The 27700-nt window shown below is 43.5% G+C and overlaps 1 protein-coding gene across 3 annotated transcripts in view; it reads right to left on the bottom strand.

Annotated features, from left to right (window-relative positions):
• Positions 1 to 27700, bottom strand: part of hdac4 (histone deacetylase 4) — a 218393-nt gene that overhangs the window by 28205 nt on the left and 162488 nt on the right. For all 3 annotated transcript variants that reach the window (XM_072685601.1, XM_072685604.1, XM_072685602.1), the window contains 11 exons: positions 27039 to 27249; positions 24143 to 24336; positions 20599 to 20805; positions 18484 to 18670; positions 16678 to 16811; positions 13089 to 13191; positions 11076 to 11122; positions 5623 to 5730; positions 3737 to 3792; positions 2191 to 2278; positions 143 to 262 (listed from right to left, as the gene is read on the bottom strand). In XM_072685601.1, coding sequence (XP_072541702.1) covers positions 143 to 262; positions 2191 to 2278; positions 3737 to 3792; positions 5623 to 5730; positions 11076 to 11122; positions 13089 to 13191; positions 16678 to 16811; positions 18484 to 18670; positions 20599 to 20805; positions 24143 to 24336; positions 27039 to 27249 — 1455 coding nt within the window. The remainder of the gene's footprint in view (positions 1 to 142; positions 263 to 2190; positions 2279 to 3736; positions 3793 to 5622; positions 5731 to 11075; positions 11123 to 13088; positions 13192 to 16677; positions 16812 to 18483; positions 18671 to 20598; positions 20806 to 24142; positions 24337 to 27038; positions 27250 to 27700) is intronic.

Here is a 27700-nt window from a genome sequence, read left to right as displayed (position 1 = left end):
GTGTGTGTGTGTACAGATGTTCAAAGTGTGAATAGGACTTAAGTGGAGGAAAACTGAAACCGGCTGCAGTTTTACACCCCCCCAACTCTCTATGTGCAAGACACGATGACTCTGCGTCTCGGCAGTGCTTGTGGCTTCTGACCTCATCAGGAGCTCCGCTGCCAGGGAAGAAGTTCCCGTCGTCATAGCGATGCAGAGAAAGGTATAAGACATTGGGGTCACTGTAGAAAGCCTGTTGGGTCCCGTTGCCATGGTGAACATCCTAGAGGAGAGCAGTGGTTTCAGCAGTTAGAATTTACCAGCAGTAATCCAGCTGTCTGACCATCACCATAAGTGCAAATGGACGCATGCGGTCTTAGTCGGCTCACAGTCGGTTTACTGATGAGAAGACGAGTGCCCTGAACACTGCGTGGAGGGCAGGTGACTCATAGCACTAGAACTAAACAGAGCTTTGTATTCCTTTGGAAGACAATGTCAAACTCAGATGTTAAGATGAAAAACACATTTTCACACTGCTGCATATTTGCACCTAAATTAAAATGTGTAAAGATTCTATTCTGAGCTGGCTGTAACGCAAGAACGGGGTTTAATAGCTCTTCTGTCTCATCCCGTCTCTTTTGATGTGAGGCCCTGTGTGTCGCAGCCTGTGCTCCTTCTGAAGCGCTGTGTGACAGACAGGAGGAAATTAAGGGCATTTCAAAGGCATCCTGAGGCCCTAATGATCCCAGTAGAGTCTCGCCATCACGCCAGCAGGCTTCCTGCGCGCCAGAGCCCGTTTCATGCCACCAAAGGCCAGGCTGGAGAGGGACACGCACTGACCTACATACTGCAGCCTTCGGCTTCCTGTCACTGTCTATATGGACAGCTCTTCTAAAGCGAGACTGTTCCAGATTCTTTACGGTTTTTCGATTCAGGCCGTGGTCTTAGGTCTTAAAAATCTACTTTTAGCTAAAGCAATCCTAATAGTTAAAGTAAATTAGATATTCATTCAAGATATTTGTCCCTTGATAGAGCATTTAAAAAAATAAAATAAATAAATAAAATAAATAAAAAAAAAACACTTACACAACCTAACTAGACCCACTACAAACTACAACTTCTCCACCCTGGGACGAGTCCAGCTACTGCACTGTGTTTAGCCAATTATGCAAAAGGAATGACAAAGTTATATTTATTGCTTGAGCAGAAAGGTAGCCAGCTTGCTAGTGAGAAGGATTTTATATATATATATATATATATATAAGCATTAAAATAATAAGCCCATCATTTATAATCACTATCCTCAACAGAACACAATCAGAAAATCCCAATGCACAGTTATTCTGTCTTTGCAAAGTTTCAGTTTCTCAGACCTTGATTAGCAAATCAAGCTTGAGGCATGTCGCCAACAGTAACGTGAAACTGTAAAATTTCCAAGCTTGATGAACTCGCTGACTCTTGAATTCAATTAAATATTTATTTCTTTAGGGCTTTTCTTAATTAATGTTGTCACAAAGCAGCTTTACAGAGGTCTGGGTCCGAGCCTCTTTCAAGCAAGTCCGGCCAAGTCAAGTGGCATAGAAAAAGTTCCTCAGATCGAGAGGAAGAAACCTTGAGGGAAACCAAAACGCATCTTGTCGACACTGGATAGCCCATCAAATAACAGAACAGGAATAAAAATGGACAAAAAAAACAACAGTGAATCAAGAGCTATATATATTATAAATATATACATATGCGATACGCACAGCTATATGCAAACCTTGTGCTAAGCAACTGTTTAAAGATCTGAAAATTTAAGTGATGCTCATAACGCAGGTGAATGCTTTAAGAGGAGTTCCCACTAGTGCAGAAAGTTAATAAGCTACAGCAGTTCAGGGGAAATGTGGAGGTCAAGATGGGATCTGAAAAAACTAAGATAACTATCAGAGAGGACTGTTTCTATGCTGGCAAAAAAGGCAAATCGAAACCCTCATAACTGCAAAAAATATACATGACGGTATTGCACGGATGAGGGGAGGATGGATTCCTCAAAACACCAGCAATATATGTATTATAACACATTGGATTGTTTATAACCCCAATAAATTGACCATTACAGTCACTCTACTCCTCATTTTTCATTACAGTTGGTACAGTTCATGAAGACTGAAGGCAATCCTCTGCTTATTGCATCTGACTATATGACCACACCTTTACCAGAGCACTTACCCAGTCGACTATCAAGATCTTGCTGACGTTCAGTCTCTGCTGAAGAAGCTTGGCTGCAATGGCCACAGAGTTGAAATAGCAGAATCCCCTGTTATTTCAGAGCAAAAAAAAAAAAGAGGCCAGAACAGAAGAAGAGTGAGTGAGTGAGCGATGAAAGAGAGAGCATGTCAGCTGGTGTGCCATGTAGTGTGGCGTGTATGGTGGTGTGTTAAATGGACCCCCTGGTCTAGTGGATTCTACCATTTCACTAATGACACCATTCACCCACAGAGCTCTGGCTTCACTTCAGAGTGAGAGAGTGGAGCTTTGGCCTGAGCCCCAGCCCTTCCCAATAAGAGACGGCGAAATACACACACACTGCCTCAGCTGGGCCTGGCTCTCACTCACCGCAGCATCGCAACAGCCATCTTATTTAACCTTTTTCCACAGCATCTGTGGAACAATAACTCCATTTAACCTTTCTGTAATGAGGCCAGTTCGGTGGGAAGGAGTTTCTATAGGAGAGGGGGAAGCAGTAATACGGATCACTTACTCTGCAGGTATTCAAAGCTCAAATCTTAGGAACACACACTATGGCTCTCAGTCAGATCGCTTTTCAATCGAGCCAAAATGTGATTCTTTAATCTGTTATACCACAAGATTAATTACTGAGTACGTACATGGAAAACAGTACAAACGTGCTGAGTTGTTATTCTGGTATAGCGAGTGAGGAACGAAAGGCTGGACCCACAGACAGAATAAATAAAGCATATAAGACATATAAAGGCATACATAAATGAAGCTTGGCAATAACTATTTATTTATTGCTGTTTGCTTTACTATATAAAGGACATTATATCCCTAAAACAAAAGGAATCAATGAAAGTCATACTAACATTTATTTTTAATCTTTTCTAATGTTATATAGTGTTTCACAGGCAACGAATACTGTCGAGGCAAATAGTTTCAAACATTTTGCGGTTGCCTTGCACAGTAAAAAGCGCTCTTATTGGAAATTAAGTGTATATTTGTGCAGATAAACAGTCATATTAGAATAAATACGAATAATATTCATACAATAAGTCTTTATTTTAAGTGTTTTATTTTATTTATTTAGCAAACCATTTCAAACCACTCCTTAATTAAACCTACCAGACTTGGCTAATCAGTCCTGCATTGTCACTGGCATTGTGGAAGCATTGTGATGGGTGGAAGAATTGCAGAGAAATCAGGAACCAAGCCCTTGCGTTTCTAACTAGCTCAACACTTACTTTTCAATGAAGAATAAAAAAATTAATGCTTGTTTTTTTGTGTGTAATATTTTCTTGCAAACAAGCATGGCACGCTAATCTCCCATATAAATGGTTTCTATATCTAATTTTTCTTAGTTTATATGCAATAACTACAACCTCTATGTAACAAAGGAAAGAGAGAAAGCTAGTAAGCTACCTAGAACACTAGTATCCACAACAAACAGGGGCTTTAAGCCTGGCTGGGAGGCTTCACCCTATAGCTGTATGATATAGTTTATGGCATTAATGTGGAGAAACCAAACGGAGGGACTCACATTGGGGTGCTCTCCTCAGCATGGTGTCCTGGAGGCCGTACCACAGCAAAGCCGTTCTGTAACCACACACCAACACACAGCTGCTTTAGCTAAAGCTATAGCACCACACACTCTATAGAAACCAGCTTACACACATTAGAATTAGAAACACATTTTACAGACACTGCACTGCAGTACAACGGACTTAACCTATCCGTGGTAGTGAACACACACATTTGTGATTTGGGGCAGTGAGAACACGCATCCAGAGCGGTGGGCTGCTACAATGTCATCATCACAAGAAACATTGTACCTACATTTTTTGCTGTTTTTCAATTTTCTATAGAATTTGCATCCATCAGTCGTTCTTTATATGGAGTGAAAATATTATGATGAATAGTCAGACAGAAATGCTTCAGAATTAACTGGAATAAACTGGAATAAAATAAAAAATTGCCATTTTAAAAAATACGAGACTTTTTGGGCGACACATGTTATTCAATATCAGTGCATACTGTCCTGAAACTCAAACAGATATAGAACATTCTCAATATGCTATGCCTGACATCTGTAAAACACACATACACACACACACTTCTAGGGTCGCTCACCCCAGTCAGACCCCTCTGACTGTAAAAGCTGCATGCACAGCTTTGAGTTAATCGTTTTTCCATTTAAGGTCAGCAGACTGTCGTATTGCGGACGCCTCTGCGACATATGCGGCGGTCTCCGAGGACCACTGCAAGTGCTGAGGCCTCCAAGTCACTGTGCTCAGATCGGTCCTCTTAGGAATATTGGAAAATGCTGAAGAGTGTGAGCCACTGCTAAATGTCCTGACCCCAGGCCTTACACTCTCCACCGACTCCCTAAGCCTAATGATGTTGAAGCAGCTGCACTGCGCTGTTTTCCTACCTCACTCCAGAGGATATATCACTTTAGTCAGAGACACAGAGGGAGGAAAAGGGAGAGGGAGAGTGATCAAGACTTGAAGAGAGGGAGAAAGATAAAGAGATGGAGTGGGAGCGGGGTTTAGACTGCACTTTATGGTTGTTCTTGGTAGTGTTTTTAGAGCAGCGGGCTGGGCTGCAGGGCTGTGGCTAAGACATGCTGCTGAGAAGGTCTATTTTAGACTGTGATGACTGGCAGGAAGGACAGATGTTGTGCTGAGTAAGTGCGTGTGTTGAGACTCATACGCTCCCTCCAGGGTTGGTTACACTCAGGAGTGTTTGGGTTTGATTGAGATCATGTTGCTGCCAGGTCATTTCCTTTGGAGTTGAGAGGATGCCCTGGGAACGGTGGAGTCACATGATCTCTCCCACATGCTCAGATAAGGATATGGACACATACTTTTTATCTAAAATGAGAGCGAACACTAACTCTGCATTAGGTACTGACAGATGTACTTAAAGAAACTGGGCCCTGGGGTTCTGAAGTGGCACAGCTTTCTGAGAAAAACTGAGCGCAAGTGTGTGTGTGAGAGGGGCAGAAGGTGTATTATGTTGAAAGAGCATTATGAATATCTGTCTCTTGGAACATAACTGTAACCTAGACATTGTATAGCAATCCTTGCAATGAAATGGACATTTAAAACCAGCTTAATGACTGGGTGAGGCTCTGGGGACGGTAATGCTCTGGGGACGGTAATGCTCTGGAGTGGATGATGCTGTGGTGCTTGGGGCTCAAACAATGCTTGGAAGCTAAGAAACACTTGGGGGGGGGGGGGGCTTGAGTAACACTAGAGAGCTGAGTACCGCTCAGTGACAAGGTGGCTCTGGGGTAAGCGATGCTATGGAGTTAAGTAAGGGGTTCTTGGGTGAGGCTGCTCTGAGGTGCCGCTTCTAGGATGTGTTTATTCACAGCCTGACGCAGGGCAGCGTATTATTAGAGGTGAGGACGGCCTTTCTTACCTTTAGCTCTCCAGATGCCACCTTGAATACCAGTTCTACCACAGAGCCAACAGCCAGGCGGGCCGCACTGGACGAGTGGACCTCATTCCAGATAGTGTCGCTGTCCACCTGTCCAAACACAAACACAGACACACAGGTAAATACGTACAAATCAGTGTTTCGATAAAAGTAAAGTGAGAGGTTTCTTCAGTTAATGGATATCGAGGTGAAGCTAATCAGGTTTTTCAATGTGTGACCGGTCTTTCTGAAGATAGGACGGAAAGAAAAAAAAGAAAAGAAAAAAAAAGCTGCTGATGCCCAGGCTTTTGTAACATTCAGTAAATAGTCTGTGCCATTAGTGCCATTCGCTGAATGGTGAGTGTACTACAGAACAGAAAGGAGAGGTGTTATATTTGCTTGGGCTAATGCCATAGTAAACAGTACTGACTACGGTATTCACACAGAAGCAGGAAGGTCGTCCTCACACACTAGAGTCTGTAAACGTTTAGAAAATAAGGCTTCAAGACCACCATGGTGAATGGTTGAAAGCTGCCATGTCCTCTTCATTTAATCAGAGTACTGAAACTTGTTTACCTTACCACAGTCAATTCCCACCATCGCGATAGGTTAGGGCAGTAGCCTATTGCTCAAGCACAGCTCAGTAAAGAGAACCCTGCAATCCATTTAATAATCTTACATTTTAAAATATAGGGAATGAAACAGGGAGGCAGGTCATAGAGTAAGGAGACTTTTCAGGCCCATGTAGCTACACAAATGGGGCAAATTTGACTCTAGAATCACTTGATTCAATAATGATTCTTTAGCAAAAGCTTCACTGATCATGAAACAGCAGGTTTGACCAAGACTCAGCATGATTCAGCTAGGAATACACTGAACACCCAAACAGCACTTATTATGGATGAGATCATACTTATCATTCAAATCATTCCAAAACAGACACAGCTGAATCACTGCTTTCAGATCAACAACATGATTCATTGATTTGTGTATTTGAACACCCCCAACACACACATACACACACACCGTAGTATTAAGTGTTATCTCACATGGAGCAGAGTCTGTGCTGTGTCTTGAGTCACAGCAAAGCACAGGAGAACATGGGGGCATTTATTCAGTGACATGAAGGATAAACAGGATGAAAAGGGTTAAGCCTGGCCAGAGGAGGGAGTGTGTGCGAGTGTGTGATATTCAAGAGTGGACACAGACAGAGAACATTCATTCATCAGTCACTCCTCATTATTCCAGTGCACGCCTGCCCTATACACTGCAATTACTCTGCCCTGGCCCATGAACTCTCTCTCTCTATCACACACACACACTCAGTCAGTCAGTCACACACACATGTACACGAAAGAAAAACCCCAGGCTGTAGTTCACGTGTGCAGTTCAACAGGTGCTCGAGCACAAGGCAAGATTACAGTCCACTACCATCAACAACAATGAACTTCCCAGTGACATCAGCATGCCTTACTGAGCTTAAAGGAACACTCCAGAGGTTTTCCAGTCTCCACCCAGAGCATCTGTAGCACATGGCTGATTACCACAGACAATCATTTTGATGCCCATTTGAGTCCCTGTTCAATGGAAAAGCATCCAAATCCTGCTGACTTATTTAACATATACACCAAACTGACAAAAGTATTTGGACACATCTTAATCGGAAGTTTCTTTTAGTCGCTTTGTCACAGATGTGTAAGATCAAGCACCTTGCCATACAGTCTGCCTTTACTCTCATTAGGGGAGAAATAAGGGGTGGTTCTAAAGAGCTCACTGAATTCCAGTGTGGTTCTGCCACACAGGAGCCACCACTATTTGGACAAAGTGTACTTCAGGTTGAAAAAGACTGGAGTATCCATTCAACACTTTCCAATGAACCACTTCATTAGAATAAACCCATTTCAGTATTGACAGTACAGTACTGCTTGCTTTAGCAGTGTAGAGTACTTCAATATCATGTGCAGGTCAGGGTGGCTAATATCTCTCTGCCTGGCCATGAGCACTACAGAGTTCTGCGAGGTAAATCCTGGGGCTCCCTCTCTGCATACATATTCTACAGCAATTTATGAATTTAGCCTTCAATGGCATGAGCGCTCAAGGGCAGTGTTTAAAAAAACAGAAAAAGAAAAAGAAAGAAAGAAATAATGAAAAAAGGACCCTTTTCAAGCTGGGCCAAGAATGACTCTGTCACGAATTAGGAGTCTGTGGTGCATTTACAGCTTAAAAAAATAAAGAGCAGAGACAGAGAGCAAGGTTGCAGGACAGAAAGAGAATGAAAGAGTGAGTGGAGGAACACGGTCCATCAGAAGTTCAGTGACATCTTAACTTCAAGTTCAAAGTTTGTCACATACACAGTTATACACAGTGCAACTAGCAGTGCAATGCTTTGATATCTGTCCACTCAAATAATAAAAAAAAAGAGAATAAAATATAAGATACAAATGCATAAAATAAAATACAGCTGCCAAATAAAATAACCTAAATTAGGTCAAAAAATTATAATATTAATGTTGAGTCTTAATGAAATTAAATAAAATATAGATACTAATACTTTGGGTACATTTAGCTTCAATACAAGTTCTAACCGAGTGTGTGTGAGTGAGAGAGGGAATGAGTAAGTGCTAAAGTGTAAGAGCACGAGAATGAAAAATAACAAGCAAGAGTGAGAGAGTGAGAGACTGAAAAAGACCAAGCAAGAGTGAGAAAGAACAAGAGTGTGAGTGACAGCGAGAGAATGAAAAGGACCAAGAGTGAGAGAGAAGGTGAGAGCAAGAGACTGAGAAAAAACAAGAGTGAGAGAGTCCGGGAGAGAATGAGAAAGAACAAGAGTGAGAGAGTCCAAGAGAGAATGAGAAAGAACAAGAGTGAGAGAGTCCAGGAGAGACTGAGAAAGAACAAGAGTGAGAGAGTCCAAGAGAGACTGAGAAAGAACAAGAGTGAGAGAGTCCAAGAGAGACTGAGAAAGAACAAGAGTGAGAGAGTCCAGGAGAGACTGAGAAAGAACAAGAGTGAGAGAGTCCAGGAGAGACTGAGAAAGAACAAGAGTGAGAGAGTCCAAGAGAGACTGAGAAAGAACAAGAGTGAGAGAGTCCAGGAGAGACTGAGAAAGAACAAGAGTGAGAGAGTCCAAGAGAGACTGAGAAAGAACAAGAGTGAGAGAGTCCAGGAGAGACTGAGAAAGAACAAGAGTGAGAGAGTCCAAGAGAGACTGAGAAAGAACAAGAGTGAGAGAGTCCAGGAGAGACTGAGAAAGAACAAGAGTGAGAGAGTCCAGGAGAGACTGAGAAAGAACAAGAGTGAGAGAGTCCAGGAGAGACTGAGAAAGAACAAGAGTGAGAGAGTCCAAGAGAGACTGAGAAAGAACAAGAGTGAGAGAGTCCAGGAGAGAATGAGAAAGAACAAGAGTGAGAGAGTCCAAGAGAGACTGAGAAAGAACAAGAGTGAGAGAGTCCAGGAGAGAATGAGAAAGAACAAGAGTGAGAGAGAACTACAGAATGAGAAAAAAACAAGAGGGCAAAAGTGAGTACAAGAGAGCGCGAGAGAGTCAGATAGAAAACGAGAGAGTGAGAACAGGAGAGAGAATCAATGAGTGCGAGAGAACAACACAGCAAGAGTGTGAGAGTGAGTTAGTGAGTGAGAGAGAGGAAGAGTGAGTGCAAAAGAGAGAGAAAGTGGGTAAGTGAGAGTGTGCGAGAGACTAGCTGATCAGACAGAGTTGAGAGAAGGCCAGGAGGTTATGTATTGTATGTGTGTGTGTGAGGAAACACAGGCAATAAAGAGTGTGTGATGTGTGTGAGGGAGAAACGGGGGCTGTTAATGGACAGAGATGGAGGGGGGGTGGTGAGTGCAGAGCGTGTTGGAATGAAGAAAGGCAGTCTCTCCTGACTCTGACAGGCTAATTTTGGGAGCGGAGGCTCGCTGTGGAGACGCAGGAAGACAACAATTTTGTTTCATTTCCATAAAAGAGTCCAGAAACCTTCTGTTTCTCACCAAGCAGCACCGGGCCCGCCGCAGCAGCCCGCCAGACCCGCCTGCCATTCATCAACCCGCAAACAACAGCGCTGACGGGGTTAACCTGCACCCCATAGTCCATATCTCTCTCTTTCTCTCTCTCTCTCACACACACACACACACACTGAATTCAACACTACCATTTCACATTCACAGAACTGTAATATATATATATATATATATATATATATATATATATATATATATACACACACACATACATACACATGTACATACACACACACATACACGTTATATACTACCACTGCAGCGCAAAACCTTATATTTCCATATTTGCCATTTTTCACTTTTTGATTGTTTCATGATGAATAGAACAATAGAAATGCTCCAAAAAGACTTGGAATAAAAAGGTTTTTCCTTCTTCTGTAAAGTTGCTGTTTCAGAGGTAGAAGGTATTTGTGTAGCAGTGATGTATACACTGATCAACACATCCACTACCAGGCCAGAACTATAGACACAAGTAAACCTGGCAATAATTAGCACAGCATGAGACCACTGCCAGGACAGGTCCTGCATTCCTGGCTGGGTAATTATTTATTATTTTACATAATTTAAATACATCAGCTGCCCTTAATACTGTCCCAACATGTAATGATGAACAGTGGGGAGGGGGTAGTAGTTCTAGATCAACTTACATGTAAAGAATGCTAGTTTTTCATCCTGCAGAGTGGTTCCACTAGTGTCACGAGTTACGAGGCTAATGTTCACTACCGAGACAAAACTACTGGGTCTTCCCAAATCAAGGGTATTTAAAAAAAAAAAATAAATAAATAAATAAAAAGAGCTTTTGCTGCTTTTGTTGGAGTCACTGTCTCTACTTTCAAGGAAGAAGGCTTTCTACTAGATCTTTGTAGCATTGCTGTAAGGATTTGATTGCATTCTGTGACAAAAGTTGGTGAGGTCATCCCCAACTCCCCACCTCATCCCAGAAGTATTGGATGGAGCACCATCCATCACTCCAGAGGACACAGTTCCACTGCTCAATGTCAGGGAGGTTTATATTAGCCCACACCTGTCGTTAGACATGGTGCCAATAGCTTCATGTTTATCTGCCAGTTCTGTTCATTTAGCAATACTTCTGTACAGGGACTAGACAAGCTGATTGCTTTTAATTAGAAGGGGTGTCCACAAACAATTGGACATGTATTTCAAAATACAAAGATTACACCCACACACCTCCAAAACTGTTCTCAAACACACACACACGCGCGCATACACACTACCACCCCCATATTCACTGCACACAGCTTGTTTATAGAAAACATCTGGACACAATTACCCGCTCGGCGGAAAGCACAGCAACAGTTTTTGTTGCCGCTGGAGTTTTGGGGGTGGGGGGGCTCACGGGAGAACAAACAGCGGCATTATTTACACACCATAGAGAGAGAGAGAGAGAGAGAGAGAGAAAAGAGAGGAACACTTACCCCAATACCCCCACAGGGCAACCTCACGAACATGGGTGTCACAGAACCTGAAGACGAGGGGGGGGGAGAGAGAGAGAGAGAGAGAGAGAGAGAGAGAGAGACAGAGAGAGGGAGGAAGAGAGAGAGAGAGAGAGAGAGAGAGAGAGAGAGAGAGAGAGAGAGAGAGAGAGAGAGAGAGAGAGGGAGAAACAGAGATTGTGAAGTGTGAATAAAGAGAAAGAGCAAAGAAAGGGAGATGGAGGGAGAAAGAAAGAGAAAGGTAGGGATAAATATAGGGAGAGAAAGAGAGGGAAGGAGGGAGGAAGGTAGAGAGAGGAAGAGATAAAAGGAGGGTGGGAGAGAAAAAGAGGGATAAAGAGAAAAGAGAGAAAGACAGGGGAGGGGGATGGAGAGGAACGGTGTTGGCAGATTATTATCATCGTCATCATCATCATCATCTATAGCTACACAGGTACAGGTATTTGTGAACCAGCATCACCACCACTGTCACTGTCTCCCAGTCACTAATGCTCAGTGTAAAGTCCAGTGCATACCTACTGTCCCATCGTCGAGTCTCTCTCTCTCTCTAAGCTGCTCTGTCCAGCTGTATAAAGCCTCTGGCTCACTCCAGAGTGCTGTATTCAGCAACCCTTAGTGTGCATGTGTGTGTGTGTGTGTATGTGTGTGCCTGTATGTGGGTGCCTGCATGTGTGTGGGTCAACTACAGTACAGGGCCTGCTGTTAAACCATGCGTGGGGTGTGTTTAATCGCTGAATGAAAGCACAATGTTGAAACGCTGTTTAATCTCTGAATGAAAGCACGGCAGGCTGAAGTCATGGAAAACTGGTGGTGGTGGTGGTGGTGGTGGCCTTGACAGACAGCTCAGGGGCAGATTCAAATCATGACCACTGCTGAAAAAAGGTGGGAAAGGAGAGGTGGGGGGTGGAGGCTTTGGGAAGGAACTGGCCTATTCACTGTGAGTTGAAAGCAGGGTAAATATAGTGGAGACACACTAGCATGATTAGCAGAGAGGAGGGGGGGGGGGGGGGGGCAAAACAACACTTTACTGTAAGGTTGGTAAGGATGAGTTCAGAAGCTTTTCATGACAACGGACACCACCATTAATAAAGGACTTATTCCCACCCATTAGGCGGTACCACCTGTGTGCTGGAATAGGTCCCCCTTGTGATCTAAGCATTGGGGGCAGTTTGGACCATTCTGACCTCTGAAGACAATCCGTGCTATCTGGCACCAAGACGGTAGCAACAGATACTAATGAGCCTTGGGTGCCTGTGACCCTGTCTTGGCTTAGCAGTTGTTGTGGAGCACGTTTGGCAGGTACTGGCTTACTGGACACCAAGATGCTCTAGCCATCACAATTTGACTCTAGTCAGAGTGGCTCAGATTCTTATGCTTTTACTTTCTTTCCTGTTTTTAACACCTTCATCACCTTCAAGAATGGACTGTTCACTCCCTGCCTAATATATCCTCCCCTTGACAGATACCACTGAATATCAGGATGATCAATGCTTTTTTTTCTCTTCACCAGTCAGTGGTACTAATGTTAAGGCAGTTGATGTATATTGTTGCATATCATTGCGGTCCTGGAAAAATCTTGTATCTCCATTTTTGCATTCTGATACAGTGTGAATCAGACAGCTGTTATTTAAATTGTGTCAAAGTGTCATGATGAATGGACCAATAGAAATGCTCAAAGTTATTTTTTTCTTCTCCTGTAAAGTTACAATTCGGGAGATACCAGGTTTTTGCATGACAGTAACAATCTACAAAAAGTATGTTTGGCTAGCATCCAATATGTAGTTAATCTAGTCAGTCTCTCATCACAGTAAATCTGTATAAATCCATTCTGTCCTTCTAAGCAAAATGTCACTTTACTAAGACATATCAAATACTCATTTTTCTAATATATTAAAAACACTCACGATTAAACGTGTTCAAAGAAAGTTTCTGTAGTGCCTAAAACATGTGCACAGATCTGCAGGTCTAAACACATTGTGTATGTGCCTCACTTACTGTCTAGTTTCTGTCTCAGTGGGTTGGTTCCATAGAGCATTACATGAGCTTCAGAGTGGACTGTCTGCAGTTCTTCCAGTGTGGCTTTCCTGCCCCGGATACACTGTTCACACACAGACACAGACAGACAGACACAGACAGAAAAAAGAAATTGGTGAGGCGATGGATGGTCCATCATGTAAATTAAAGCAAAAGTTCAAAAGGTTAAATTTCAAAGACTCAAAAATTCAAAACTTCACAGTCACAGTATATGTCCAAATGTTTGTGGACACCACTTCTAATGGATCCATTCAGCAACTTTATGTTGCTGACTCAGCTATGCAAATGCACACACACAGCTTGTCTAGTCGCTGTAGAGAAGTACTGATAATAGCATAGGACCCCCTGGAGCAGATAAATACGAACCTATTAGCACCATGCCTAATGTCAGGCATTGGCTAGAGGGGTATAAAGCCCCCCCAGCACTGAGCTGTGGAGTAGTGGAAGAACTGTGTTCCCTGGAATGATGGATGATGCGTCATTCAACACTCTTGGGATGAGTTGTGACTGGTGATCATCAAACATTCTGATCTCTACTAATGCACTTGTTGTTGAATGCAATCAAATCTTCACAACAATGCACCAAAGCTTAGTGGAAAGCCTTCCCTGGACAGTAGAGACACTTACTCCTACAAAAGCAGGACAAATTCTTTTTTTTAATATGCTTTGGTTTAGGAAAAAAACTGAATAAGCAGGTGTATCAATACTTTTGTCCATTTAGTGTACATTAGCCTTGTAGCTACAATGATCCTCTAAAAGAAGCAAACTCCAAACACTGAGCCTGTCCTGAGTGATCCTCTGAATCTAAAATAAGGGGAAGGTTTTATAAATGCGAGGGCTGCAGTAGGTGTTAGCACTGGGCATGGAGTTTTAGCATTTGTAGGATTACTAGCCTCCCGAGTCTGCTTTAGCTCCACAACAAAGCTCCAGAGCTGGAAAGCTGCTGTAGCTCTGCAATAACCTGAGCTTTCTCAGCTTTAACAGCAATGGGCCACCATGGCAACCAGCCAGGCCACAGGGGTCCGCTGAGGAGAGGGAGAGAGTCGCTCACCTGTGTGTGTGTGTGTGTGGAAGTTATGGTGACACCTGCAGCAGGGGAGAGTGTATTAGCTCTCAGGTTTAACAGCAGGGGCAGTTAAAAGGGGCCCTCAGGGGCCCCGGCTGAGCCTGGCGGCAGCATGAAACAGCTCTACTCTCTTTAAGGGCCCCCCTGCTGTAGATTAGGGGGTATTAGAGTCATGACTGCCTTTAATTGAGGCCCAATTCTGTGTTCCCATCGCGCAGAACAATAAACAATCTCACAGAAGAGCTAACTACTCCCACTTCCCATACCATGCAGAGAGAGAGAGAGAGAGGGGGGGGTGGCGGAGAGAGAGACTCAGCTCAGACCTCAGACACTCGCCGTTGTTGCTGGGCTTGTTTACTTGTTTGTTTGAAGGAAAACAGAGACGGCAGCTACGCGACTGGCCCTAAAAGCTCTGACGCAATGGAGCAGGAGCGAGCTGAGGTAGGAGAGATTAGATCCAGCGAAGGCCATTAGACAGCAGTCCAGACTTAGTCACAATGATCTGCATGATGCCACAGCAGAAGAATGACCCACTGCAGGTGTCCAGGCTGATAACGTACCAACTCTGAGAGGTATCGCGCAAGTATTTCCACAATTAGCCAGATAACATTTAGAAACTACAGATTAGGGCGGTGTGTTGGCACGAACCTGAAATCTTGAGCATCCTGCTCAAACAAACACTGCCATCCTTTACTCTATGAATCCAAACCAGTTCCATCTCCTTCCTCTATCCTGAGTTAACCACTGTCCAACTGCCTGGCCTGACACTGATGGAAGACGGACATCGGAGGCTCCTTATTATTTCTCACCTGCCCCAGACCAGTTGACTACCCTCCATTCCCTGCATCTGCTACACTCCACACCTTCAAACTGTATTTGGATATTTACTTTTATATTTAAGGCATTTAGCAGACACTCTTATCCAGAGCGACTTACAAAAGTGCTTTGCTATTTACCCAAGAAAAACCTCAGCTAGTTTGAATAGACAAAAAATGTAAAGATACATCCAAGTTTAGACATTAATAAACACAAGTCAATATGGAGACTATAGTACTCTACTATTCACCCAAGCACTCTTGGAAGAGGTGGGTCTTGAGTCTGCGTTTGAAGACAGTGAGCGACTCTGCCGTTCGGACACCCAGCGGAGGTTCGTTCCACCACTTTGGTGCCAGGACAGAAAAAAGCCTGGATGCTTGTATTCCGTGGATTTTAAGGGATGGTGGGTCAAGCCGAGCCGTACTTGAAGCTCGAAGGTCAAGTACGGAGGGGCTGGTCCATTCTTGGCTTTGTAGGCCAGCGTCAAGGTTTTGAATCAGCTACAGGAAGTGAAGAGAGAACGCAGCAGAGGAGTCACATGGTTGAATTTGGAAACGTTGAAGACGACCCGTGCCACTGCATTCTGGATAAGCTGCATATATGATGGTACTGATTCTGCGTTACTATTACTACTGCTAAGCATATCTATGATTGTATCAGTACTTCTCTGTGTGCATAATGACAGCCTTAAGTGGTGTTAAAGTGACTTTACACCAAAGGCATAACCAGCCAGTTCTGAGACAGCTGCTGAACTGCCAGTAGTACAGTGTATCAGTCCAGTCAGTCTCATCACACCTTTACTTCCCACAAACACACTGTGCACACTGTTATTTACTTACTTACTGGAACTGTGACCAACAGCTCAGTCACACTGCACCCACCAAAGACATCTCCCCACCCACAGACATTGAATAAGATGGGAATTCAAGTGTAGTGTATGTGAATAGTAATGTAAACATCTGTATATTTGATGGTTTATATACTAGACCTGTGCATTTTAAACAGTTCAATACTGTGTGCATGGTGTAAGTTGATGCGTATACATTCTGGATTTCTTATTTTGTATATATTTGTGTACCTACTTTTTCACTCATCTTTACATCGGTGTTAATGTGATGTGAAAATAATCCTGATTTGATACTTTTAATATCATGCTGTGTGTGGCTAATGCACTCATACTGTGTGTGTGGCTAATGTTATGTGAATCCTGTGGTATTTCAGACGGATTAGCACGGCCCTGGTTTAAGCTCAAAAAGAAACATCTCCGGCTCTTCATGGAGTCTGACTTGTGGCTTTTTAACTACTCTGAGAAAAAGGGAGGGGCGCTAAACTCGCACATCTCTCTTAATCTAATGAGATTAAACAGGCAACCCAGTCAGTCTCACTGTCCATCTGTCTCTCTCGGCAATTCACTAAACACATTCCATCACCTCTTGGCTGTGCTCTTCATGTGCAGTGGTTTATGGAGAGCGTTTAATAAGAGCACATGCAGCTTTATGGATGGCTTGACAGTGCCCTCTACAGACGAGAAACACTGCAGCCATCAGGAGTTTGTGGAGTTGTTATTGGCCACCATTGGGTCAGGTTATTTTGTAAATGATAACGATCTGTAAACAGTGAGACTTGATCTACTTTATCTTTATTTGTGAACTGTTTCAGGTTTGGTACCTCACACTTGCCGCGCAGTCCGGTCTCCTGCAGCCTGGACCAGATGCTCTGGATGCGGCCTGCATGCTCCGGGTGGGTGTTGGTGTTACCACACATACACTGGTGCTTCTGCATTAGAGTGTCATACACCAGCCCTGTGAACACGAACACAGACACGCAAATCATCACTACAGTCAGTGATCAGTCAATGTCCTGAACGTATTAGCCATCCGTCAATGATGCATTCAGGGAGAGGGTACAGTGTTCATCCCCTTTAATCTGCCCCAGAGTAGCTGATGCTTGTCACGTCCACTGCGGCCATGGTAAAACAGATTAGAATTGATTCTCAATTCAGGGCTTTATTTTGATTAAACACTAATTATTTCCAGTGAATATTGCCATTCATATCTTTAAATCAACAGAACATATGCATGGTAATATTCTCAGAGTGGTCCGCAGGAATCCTCCCAACAGTCTAGAATTTTGCACCACCTCACCATGTGTTGTGAGTTGGGCTGGAGTACAAATCTGGACTGTCTGTGGGGCCCTGAAGTGGAGTTTAAGAAATAACTATTTTACACTGTCAAAAAAACAAAAACAAAAAACAAACAAACAAAAATAATTAATTACTAATAATTAATCATTTTACAATTACTTTATTTTTCAATAACTTTTAATTTAAGAAAATAGAAAGAAACCATATTCCATGAAATTCTGAAGAATTTCTATTGACCTATTTACTAAAATATTATATATTATATTCAGTTTAAAAATCTGAAAAATGGATTAAAAACTGGAAAAATACATGTTTTTGGACAAAAATATTTCCATTTAAACCTTTTCTTGAACAGAAAGTAGCCTGTTACACAAAAAAAATCTATCAAGTATTATTAATAAAGAAGACGACGACTAATAAAGGACAAAAATACTGGCCTCTGTGTTAAAGAGCTAAGACTCCTTCACACTCATCCATTAAAGCGTTTTTTTGTTGCTGTTTTTTTGGTGATGCTTTTTCTTATCTCTCTTTCTCTCTCTCTCTCTCTCTCACACACAGACATGAGAAACGCTCTCTGGAGCCTCTTCTGTTTGCTAAGAGGGCAAGACGAAAGTGTGCTGAGCAGAAAAGCAGTCGAGGACGGACCACTGTTTGAGAATAGTTTGGAATATTAGAGAGAAATGCAAGGCCATGATGAGAGGCCAAAATGCTGTTTTATTGTAGATGCACACAGAAATCTGAGATGTGTAGAGAAGTAATATGAAAGCACAGAAATAAAGCAACCACAAGTAAAGGAGCTCTGCTCAAACAGCTATCTACATATATACACACTTGAACAGAGCAGGTTTGTATTACACCCACACAAGAACACCCTGCAATCTGGTTCTGTTGTTTAGTAACACAGGCTTTCAACCACCACCACAAAGTTGGCACCCACCACTAAGTGTAGGTTAAGCGCTGAGGGCAGCTCAATCCTTTAATACTGAGCATCTGCTATTGCCAGATCTGATCAGATATTTATATTTATAGCGATACTAGAGGCACACAGCAGACACTACTAGAGCATTAAAGTTATTGAAAATATATCAAATTTAGGGAAGATACGTCTGCCTGTGAATGCTGTTCAAATATGAGAACAGTTTACACTAATTACTGTGGTTTACATTATTATTATTATTATTATTATTATTAGAGGAAGTGGTATTGATATAATATTGATATACTGTGAGAGACATTTGAGCTCCTGTCAAATTTGAGAAACAGCATTCAAAGTAAATGGAATAAATTTAAAAGAAAAAAATAATAAAAGTAAATGGGGTAGTTTAACTGACCAGTGGTGAAGCGTGGTTTGGTTGGTGGCTCCTGCACCACGATAGGGAACGTAGCTGAGGCTGGGGACGACTGTGCTCTGGACAGCGGGCGGTGTCCGGGGAACGTAACGGACAGGCCAGCGGCCTCCATCGATGCCTGATAGTTCCTCAGCTGATGGATCCTCTGCTGCTCTAACAGGAGAGCCTGCTGCTCAGCCGAAAACACACAGGGCAACATTTTCACTTGAGGTATCTGATAAGAAACTGGGACACCAGGAAGAAGCACAGGTCTTAAATAAAACCCTGCTGTAACAAAAGCAGCCAGAAGATGGCGATCTTTACACATGCTTAAAAAAAAAAGAAGGAAAAAAAAAACAACATCCCACAACTTCACACAATCAGAGATTTGGTTAAAACGCGAGGTTAAAAGTAAAATACAGTACATGGACAAAAGTTTTTGGACACTTGATCATTTATTTGTCTTTTTCCTGAAATCAATGGTATTACCAAAAAAGAGCTTATCCTGCTTCTGTTGGAGTACCTGTCTCGACTGTCCAGGGAAGGCTTTCTAATAGATTCTGAACCACTGCTGTGAAGATTTGATTGCATTCAGTGACAAGGGCATTAATGAGTTCAGGGTGTTGGATGATCATCACCCCACCTCATCCCCAACTCACTAACATCCCAAAAGTACTGGATGGAACTTAGCATTAAGATGGCCTTAGTCTTAGGCGGCATGGTGCCAATAAGTTCATGTTTATCTATTATTAGTCCTATTCTATTGGCAGTACTTCTCTAAAGACACTAGACAAGCTGTGTGTGTGTGTGCGTGCATTTGCACATCTGTATCAGCAATGGGTGCAACTTAGAAGGAATGTCCACAAACATTTGGACATTTAGTGTGTGCTTCCACTAAGACCTTTTTCTCTGTTCGTAGCCAAACATGCTTTTCAGTTATGCACTTCAGCTGCATGAGTGAACGAGGGACAGACGACTTCAAAGACCTCTTTCACCTCTGGATATAAGGTGTTAAAAGTGTGGGAATGTTTATCTGGAGAAAGATTTTTCTTTGACTCTTTCATATTTTAGAATAATAAAGCGAAAATATGAAATGACCACAATTAAAAATGCTGACCGTCAGGCAAAAGGGGCTATTTAGACAATCACATCATAATTCTAAGTAATAATTAGGATCATGCTGTGCCTGCACACATTTTAAGAATTTCTTAATAACAGGGAATAAACTCAGGTCTTCTTTATTTATTAATATTTTAATAACTCACAACCATTAAATTCAGTCATATCTGTGTTACAAGTCAATGTTAAGCAATATCAAATAAAGGCCTTCAAATCCAAATGAAAACATGCATTCAGATGTGTCCAACCTTCAGACAGCGTGCAGGAAATAGAGAGAGGCTTCTTATTCAGTTTTTATCTTAAAGCAACATTATGTAAACATTTTACCTCAAAATTCAACATGATGTTGATGTGACTTTAGTGGAGTCGCACGAGATCCCAAGTCATATTGTGTGTAAAATCCTGTAATATTACTCTACCCTGTCAGCGCATACTCTTCTCCCTCAGGACCTGTTCACACGTGGCACACTCGTTTGGGCAGGGTTTCATAACAGGGAATAAACTTGTGATTCGTTCATTTCTAAACAAATTCATACGTCCATTAAATCCACTCAAATCTGAGTTCAAAATAAATTTCAAGCACAAGTTTTAGCTCCAAATGATGAATTTCTTCAGATGTGTCCAAACTTTTGACTGGTACTCCACTCTACACCTCCTCCACCACCTTCTGCTGCTCCCTCCATCCTGCTCACCCACAGACAACGCTGCTGCCCTCACTCGAGTGGGGGTGTAGAGAGACATGACACTATATGTGTGTGTGTGTGTGTGTGTGTGTGTGTGTGTGTGTGTGTGTTCAGGCCTGACTGTGTGGGTGTCTGCATGTCTCTGAAGCACAAGCCAAAAAGCATCCTTTACAGCGCAGTCCACATGCAAATTCAATAAAAAGCGAGCGAAGATGAGCTTTAAACACCACGGGCTTAATGTTTCACTGTGGGTGAATGTATTTGCCAGATAAGCAAGCAAGTGTTAACTCTCTCTCACTCACTCTCGCTCTCTCACCTGTCTGAAGAGCAGCTCTTGCTCGGCCTGTCTCTCTCTCTGCTGTAGCTCCTCCTCCAATTCGTCAGGCGGCTCCTGTTTGATGGTGACCCCTCTGGGAAGGCCCTCTGCTGAGTCGTTCAGGGCCTGGTGCTCTCTAAGCTCCTCTTCCGTCTCCTCGGGGTGACTCTCGTGCTGCCGGCCCGGTTCGCTGGGCTTAGCCATCATCTATCAGATAGAGAGTGTGTGAGAGAGAGAGAGAGAGAGAGAGAGAGAGAGAGAGAGGGGCTGCTTATTCAGTTTTTAATCCTAAAGCAACATTAGGATAGGCAATTCCCCCTTTAACATTCAACATGATGTTGATGCTACACCGACTGTAACAGAGAGAATGGCATCTCTCTCATTGCCCCTCTGGACTGGAAGGCTGCTAAGGCTTCAATTTTATTTATTAAATGTTAAACACTTATTAGGAAGTTCAACGATATAACATTGTCGTTGCTATGCTGGCATATAAAGCATCGTGCACTTGCTATCCGCTAATGAGCTAACCTGGAGCAAGCAGCAGATAATTGGGATCCAAATAAAATAATAAAGCGATAAAAAAACAACAACCACTAGATAAAAACATACTGTGAGTGGGGGCACAACTCGCTGGCTAATCGAAGGGGGTTCAGCTCGACTGGATAACAAGCTAGCTACATCATCCAGCTACATCATCTGGCTAACGAGTAGCATGCTAGCTACAACGGCTAGCTAACTTATTGAGGTCTGTAAGATGACGTCAGAGGGGATACGATGTGTCCAGGGGGGACAGGATCTGTCAGGTCAGATGTAAAGGGGGCCTCACTTGCACTTGTCAACACATGCAGGTGTACAGCTGTCCATGAGGGGGTGCTCAAAGCGCAGTTTGTGTTTACTAATGAATTCCACTCTCCAGCTGTAGAGGAAGCCCAGGAGCAATGCTATAGACTCTAGCATAATGCTGCATTTAGGCACGTTATTCAATTTCAAGGAATTCTTCTGAAACTATCAATCTATGGATGTTATGACGTTATGAGAATGAGGAATGGTTCATGTATCCACATATACAAAGCTTGGGGTTTTAAGATAGTGTGCATAGACACGCTTTTTTAACATACCAATCCTGCCTGCCTGTGAAAATTTCACTGCTAGATTTTAGGGAGCAAGCACTGTAGAAAGCAGTATGCATACGTATATAAAGGCTGAATCAATATACCAGCTTGCTGATTGGATAATACTGACAACCTGAGACTTTTGTGGCACTACTGAGAATATGCTAATGATAAGGTGATGAGGCTAATGTGACAGGGCAACCCCTTAGACACCTGTGCCACTGGGGAACCCAATAAGCATGATAAACACAGGTCCAGGCAGTGGATTACATGCTGATAACCTGCATAAACAAAGAGGAAACATCTGAGCTAAGACTCAAACCAACACTGATTACTGACAAACGTTAAGTACGTCAGAGCTTTTACTGTGTCAACGTATTAGCAGCAGTGATACAGTGAGCTGAGGAGGCAGGAGGCCCTGAGAGCTGACCGCTCCCTCACTGAGCCTGGCCAGGATCTTTTACTGAAGAGCCAGAAGATGAAACTCTGCATAGAGAGAGAGCGAACCATGAGAAACAGTGTTGGGCTCACAGACCAGCAACACGATCTCTCAATAAAACACACACACAGAGGGAAAAACAAGCTGAAGCAACAGACCTATCAGGGCGAAAGGGACAGAAGAACAGAAGATAGGAGAGGAGGAATGGAGGGACGAGATCAGAAAAAGACAAACGAGAAGCAGAGAAAAAAAGAGTGGAGAAGATTGTGCTGTTCTTCACGTTCACCTTCCACTCCGTCTGCTTTCTTAAGCAGCTGTGTCCTGCCCTGTCGCCACAGTAATATCAAGCACACACACACACACACACACACACACACACACACACACACACACACACAGAGTCCTAGCCAAAGCTGGCAACAACTCGGCCCCCTGGCTCAGAGCCAAGGGAACATCATTGACGTCAGAGCGCTCGGCAATTGCCTCATCCCCGTCCTCTGTTTTCCAAACAAGCTTTGCTATTTTCATTTTTCTCCCCCCCTTCTCCCTCGCTCACTCACTCGCTCTCTCTTTCTCCCTCTCCTCACTCGCTCGCTTAAAGTGGAAATTCACCACGGCCGAACAGCTGCACAGCCTTTCAACTGATCTTCATATAAAGTGAAGGAAAACAGAAACGCACCAAGCGGCCAGATTAAAGGAGAGGGTGTCGGAGGCGAGATGCAGGAGGGGAGGAAATGAGTAAGAAAGTATTTACAGTGAGTCAGTTCTCTATAAAGCTCTAATATTAAAAGACACAGCCCTGCCAAGAGTACGACACAAACAGTCTACACAAGAGCAACAAGTGGAGCATGTGGAGACACTCGCCTAAACAATTTCTGTTCCTGCTCGTATCTGTTCGGCTGCTAAAAACCCTGAGCTGCAGTTTCTATCTCTGTACGTAAACAGTGGAAATACCAGGGAGGCATTACATTCCTCCAACATCTGCAGAGGGAGCAAACAGGCCCACTTCCAGGAAGAACGATGTTTAGTACAGGGGCCTCCCCACTCCCTCCTCCTAGATCATCCTGCTGCTTCTAAAAGAACACTAATCTATAGTTCCCTTCCCTTTCTCCTGTTGCTCCTGTTTGTCTTGGAGTGGGTAAAAAATCTGCAGAGGCCTATATTACCAGCAATCATGAAGGGGGGGGGCTGAGAGAGAGAGAGAGAGAGAGAGAGACAGACAGAAAAGGATGGAGGAAAGAGAGAGAGCAAGGAAGAAGGAGAGAGGCGAGAGAGTGCATGAGGAGAGGGAGAGTGAAAGAGAGAGGGAGGGAGAGAGAAAGAGAGAGGGAGGGAGCGAGTGAGAGAGAGAGAGTAAAAGAAAAGGGATAAGGGCGGAGAGGCAGGGATGGAGAGAAAGTGAGGGAGGGGAGGGAGGGAGCAAGGTAGAGAGAACAGGGAGGGAAGGATCAAAAAGGAGGGATGAGAGGGGAGAGAGAGAAAAGGGAGAAAAGGAATGAGAGGAGTAAGTGTTGGGAGGGAGAGGGAGAGAGAGAGAGAGAGAGAGAGAGAGAGAGAGAGAAAGAGAGAGGGAGAGAGTGTGAAGAAAAGAAAAAGTGGAAAGTGGGGAACTAGGGAGAGAGAGAGAGAGAGAGAGAGAGAGAGAGAGAGAGAGAGAGAGAGAGAGGGGGGGGTGGAGAAAGGTAGAGAGAGAGTGTGAAAGGGAGGGAGGGGTGGTGTTATTACAGGAGAGTTATTACAGGAGTAAGTCCCTACGCCCACGCTCATCTCATGACACTGCATCCTCAAAAGCGCAGAGCATGGACACACACACACACACACACACACACACACATACAGCAGAGCTTCCGCTTTGACCATATAGGGGGTGCGCATCCTACTGGTTACCATGGTGACAGAGGGAACTTAAAGGGATACAGCACACAGAGGCAGTGGCAGTGAACGAGGGGAGAAGGATGGTGGATGGAGTGTGGATGGAGGGTGTGTTGGCTACCTTGCTCATATGAAGTTGTTGCTGCTGGAACTGCTGTTTGTGCTTCTCCAGGAACTGCTGGTGCTGCTGCTGGACCACGAGCTGCTGCAGAGCCTGGGCGTTCTGGGGCAGCGGCGCTGACTGTGTCCGGCCCAGCGGCCGGTGCTGACGCAGTTTATGGATGGAAGGGGACTGCAGGGGCAGAGTACCCAGGCCTAGAGCGCACACACATGAGGGACCAGGGGTAAATCAAACAGATACTAGACTCATCATTAACACCTCTACAAGCATTCACATCACAAACTTTCAAATAAAAATAAAACTGGATGAAGCACAGGCAAAATTCGAGCCTATAGACGCCGGCGGCTGCTTCTACTGTTTTATGGCGTTTACTTATTAGCTACATTAGCTTCATAGCTCTGCAGCAAGAAAACTTAAAGACGCAAACCGAAGCCATAAACAATCAACTTCACTGATCAATAATACAATGGATGATCAACTACAATGTGAATTTCTGTCATTTCTGGATGAGGTTTTAGAAGGTTGAGAGAAGTGTAGATTGTGTTTAATGGTCTTGTAGCTTTAGCTCTAAACTAAAGAAGAGTCGTGTAGAAAAAGCATTGCCTGTTTCCACTACATTTATAGTAAGTGCAGCATTTCTTGTTCAAACGTTTCCAGACAAACCTAATTAGAAAACTTTCTGCTGTAAGGTGCACTCACTGCCGACACATAGGGTCTGAACTGTGCACGTACAGCTTGTACAACCTCCGAAGTATTGGCAATAGAACAGGATGTTCATCAGGTCAATATGGCCAATGCTAAGCATCAGATAGAGTGAGTTTCCTGTGCTTACTGAAGTGGCAGAGCTCCGTTCAGAGTGGATATGGTCATCCAGAATGGCTCCTGTATCTGAACTCACTAATGCTCTTGTGGCTGAAAGCAAGCAATCCTGATTGCAATGTTCTGATATCTAGAGTAAAGCCTTCCCAGAAGAATAAAGACCATCACTGGAGCAAATGGGCACCAACACCGTATTAATATGCTTGATTTTGGAAGCAACACTAAATACGGTAAGGTAGGCGCCTATAAGCGTTTGGTAGGATGCAGTGTGTACTGCCCATTCACTGATGAACAAGGTCAGAACCCACTGTCTAATACTGCTCTGAAATGGCAATTACTAGAACGAGTGCACTCTCTCTTGACCCTTCTTAAGTGTCATTGTAACAGTGCCCCTCTGTGGTGGAGCCCCATCAACTCTGCTCTTGCTCGCTTTCTCCATTTGTCCGATGTACTTCCTGTGCACTGATTTCAACGATCTCTCGAACAGATGAGAGAGAAGAGAAGAGGTTCTGCCCCTCGCTGAGGCAGGCATGATACAGCAACGCGTCAGTCAGAGTGGACAGCAAATTACGCCAGGGAAACACCCACTCCTCTCTTCCTGCTCGCGAGAAGTATTGACCCTGCTTACTGCTGTCAGCCCAGGCCCAGTGGGAGGCTAATTAACACGGTCTATGAGTAATTTCATTAAAACCAAGCTTCTTTACAGCCAATTTGAGTCTAACTTAGAGCTTAACATTCAACAAACAGTAGCCTGTAGAGTGAAAGTGTGCTCCCTGCTATGAGCGCATGGCCCTTTCTAAAGCATTCAACCTTGCTTTCATTGTTCAGACGAATCCTCAACTCTGTTTATCTTGCAAATGAACCTGAAACATGTAAAGTGGTAGTTTGGTGTAATGGAAGGTTTAAACCCACCAGATAGCCCTGTGCACACTGTGCTGGTGTTAAAACAAATGTACCGAGTCAAGATCTGTTTGAGGTTTAACACTGTATGACACTCCGCTGAAAAAAAAAGTGAACAAACTATGGAAGACGAGGTGCTAGACTAACGTTGCTAATTAATACTTGGACGGTCACTGACTTCATATCCACAAAAATCGAATGAAAAGCTACGTAAATAAGAAAAAATAGGGAAATAAACGTTAAAAAGAAAGCAAGTAAGAGCGAGAAGTATGGGGTTATATGTAAACATTAACATGAGGCTAAAATTGCAATAGTTTTTATTATTTATTTTTCCTTTTTTTGGCTGTTTATTTTAAACAGCCAGTCATACAGAGACTCCTAAACGTCCCCAATCCCCAGTTCCTATCCCATGGCACTCCAAAACATGATGATAATGAAAAAATAAACTTCTCTGCAAAGTTTTATGTATTTAATATTTTTCTAGACTAATGTAAATCATTTATTTTAAACCACAATCAATTGTCAAAATAAATGATGATCTAGGGTGTGTTTTAAGTGGGATGAAATGTGTTTTGGGCGTGTTTATATAGAGAATTATGGAGATTGGTGACCGTCTAAGTCAATCCTAAACTAACTAAAGCAGCAAAAAAAGATACAAACTTCAGAAGTGTCTTGTCTGATCTACTCGGGGAAGGAAGTGATAAAACATGCTAATTTGCTCTTGTGGAGACCCACATGGTTCCACTGTAGGACCTATGAAAGTTCTGTATAAGTTCTGTCTGATAGTGCTGTAGTTATGAGAGTGAAGAACTGAAGTGTGGGCTTACATACAGGCTCTAAGGGGTTAAGGGACTCATGTTTTGGAGGAGAGGACTGTAAATGAATACAGATAAAGCAACAAACTACGAACAAACACGTCCCATTTTACAGCCCTAGTGAAAAATAAAACCCCTGTCTGGTCTGTAAAATTTTAAATTCCTCATGTGAAGACTCTCTTTAATGAAGACCCCAATAGTGATTTCCGTACTCAAATACTGGCACCTTGGGCAGTTAACAGCGCACTCAAGTACCCACACACATCCCTACCATCGTCATTCATTTTTCAACCAGTGAACCGAACCTCTCCTCATATCACTCAGCCTCCTCTTATTAATCTCTGATACAGTGAGATCCGCACCTGACACCAGAGGGTTCTGGGAGGCCGACTGCTCCAGCAGGGCCATGTGCTGCAGCAGGGGGTTGTGGGCGGAGCCTCCATCCCGCTCTAGAGCAGAGGCGGCCAGGTACGTAGGCAGATGGGCTCCGGCGATGAAGGGAGTGGTTATGGGTAATCCCGACTGCAGGTTCGCCATTGCCAGACGTTCACCTTCCTGCTGACCAGACGCCACCTGCTCGAAGGCAAGGAGAGCAAAGGGGGAATGAAAAAGAGAGAGAGGAAAAAGTGCATGAGACGAAAGGAGCAGATAGCAGAGAAGGAGAGCGGAGGGAGGCCAATGACCATGAGAGAGGCGGCATTGAGAGAGAGAGAGAGAGAGAGAGAGAGAGAAGGGGTGAAAAGGGGGATGGCGTGGGGGTGAAAATAGAAGAAAAATCAATGAAGGGCATGAAAAAAGGAGAACATAAAGGGTAACAGAAGGTGAGAAAGAGAGAATGTGCCTCTTTAAATCAATACGAGCATTAGGTCTTTATTTTGGGGGGCTGCTGCTTGCGTCAGAGAGCAGTGGACACTCATTGTCTCTCAATAGGCCCTTTCTGAAATGGCAGTGGGGCTGAAAAGCCACATATGGCACACTGACGGTCCAGACAGCAGCCCCTCTGTGTGGACCCTTCAGCTCTATG

The sequence above is a fragment of the Salminus brasiliensis genome, chromosome 8 (assembly GCF_030463535.1).
Source record: "Salminus brasiliensis chromosome 8, fSalBra1.hap2, whole genome shotgun sequence".
Lineage (NCBI taxonomy): Eukaryota > Metazoa > Chordata > Actinopteri > Characiformes > Bryconidae > Salminus > Salminus brasiliensis.
This window is presented reverse-complemented; position numbering and strand designations above follow the sequence as displayed.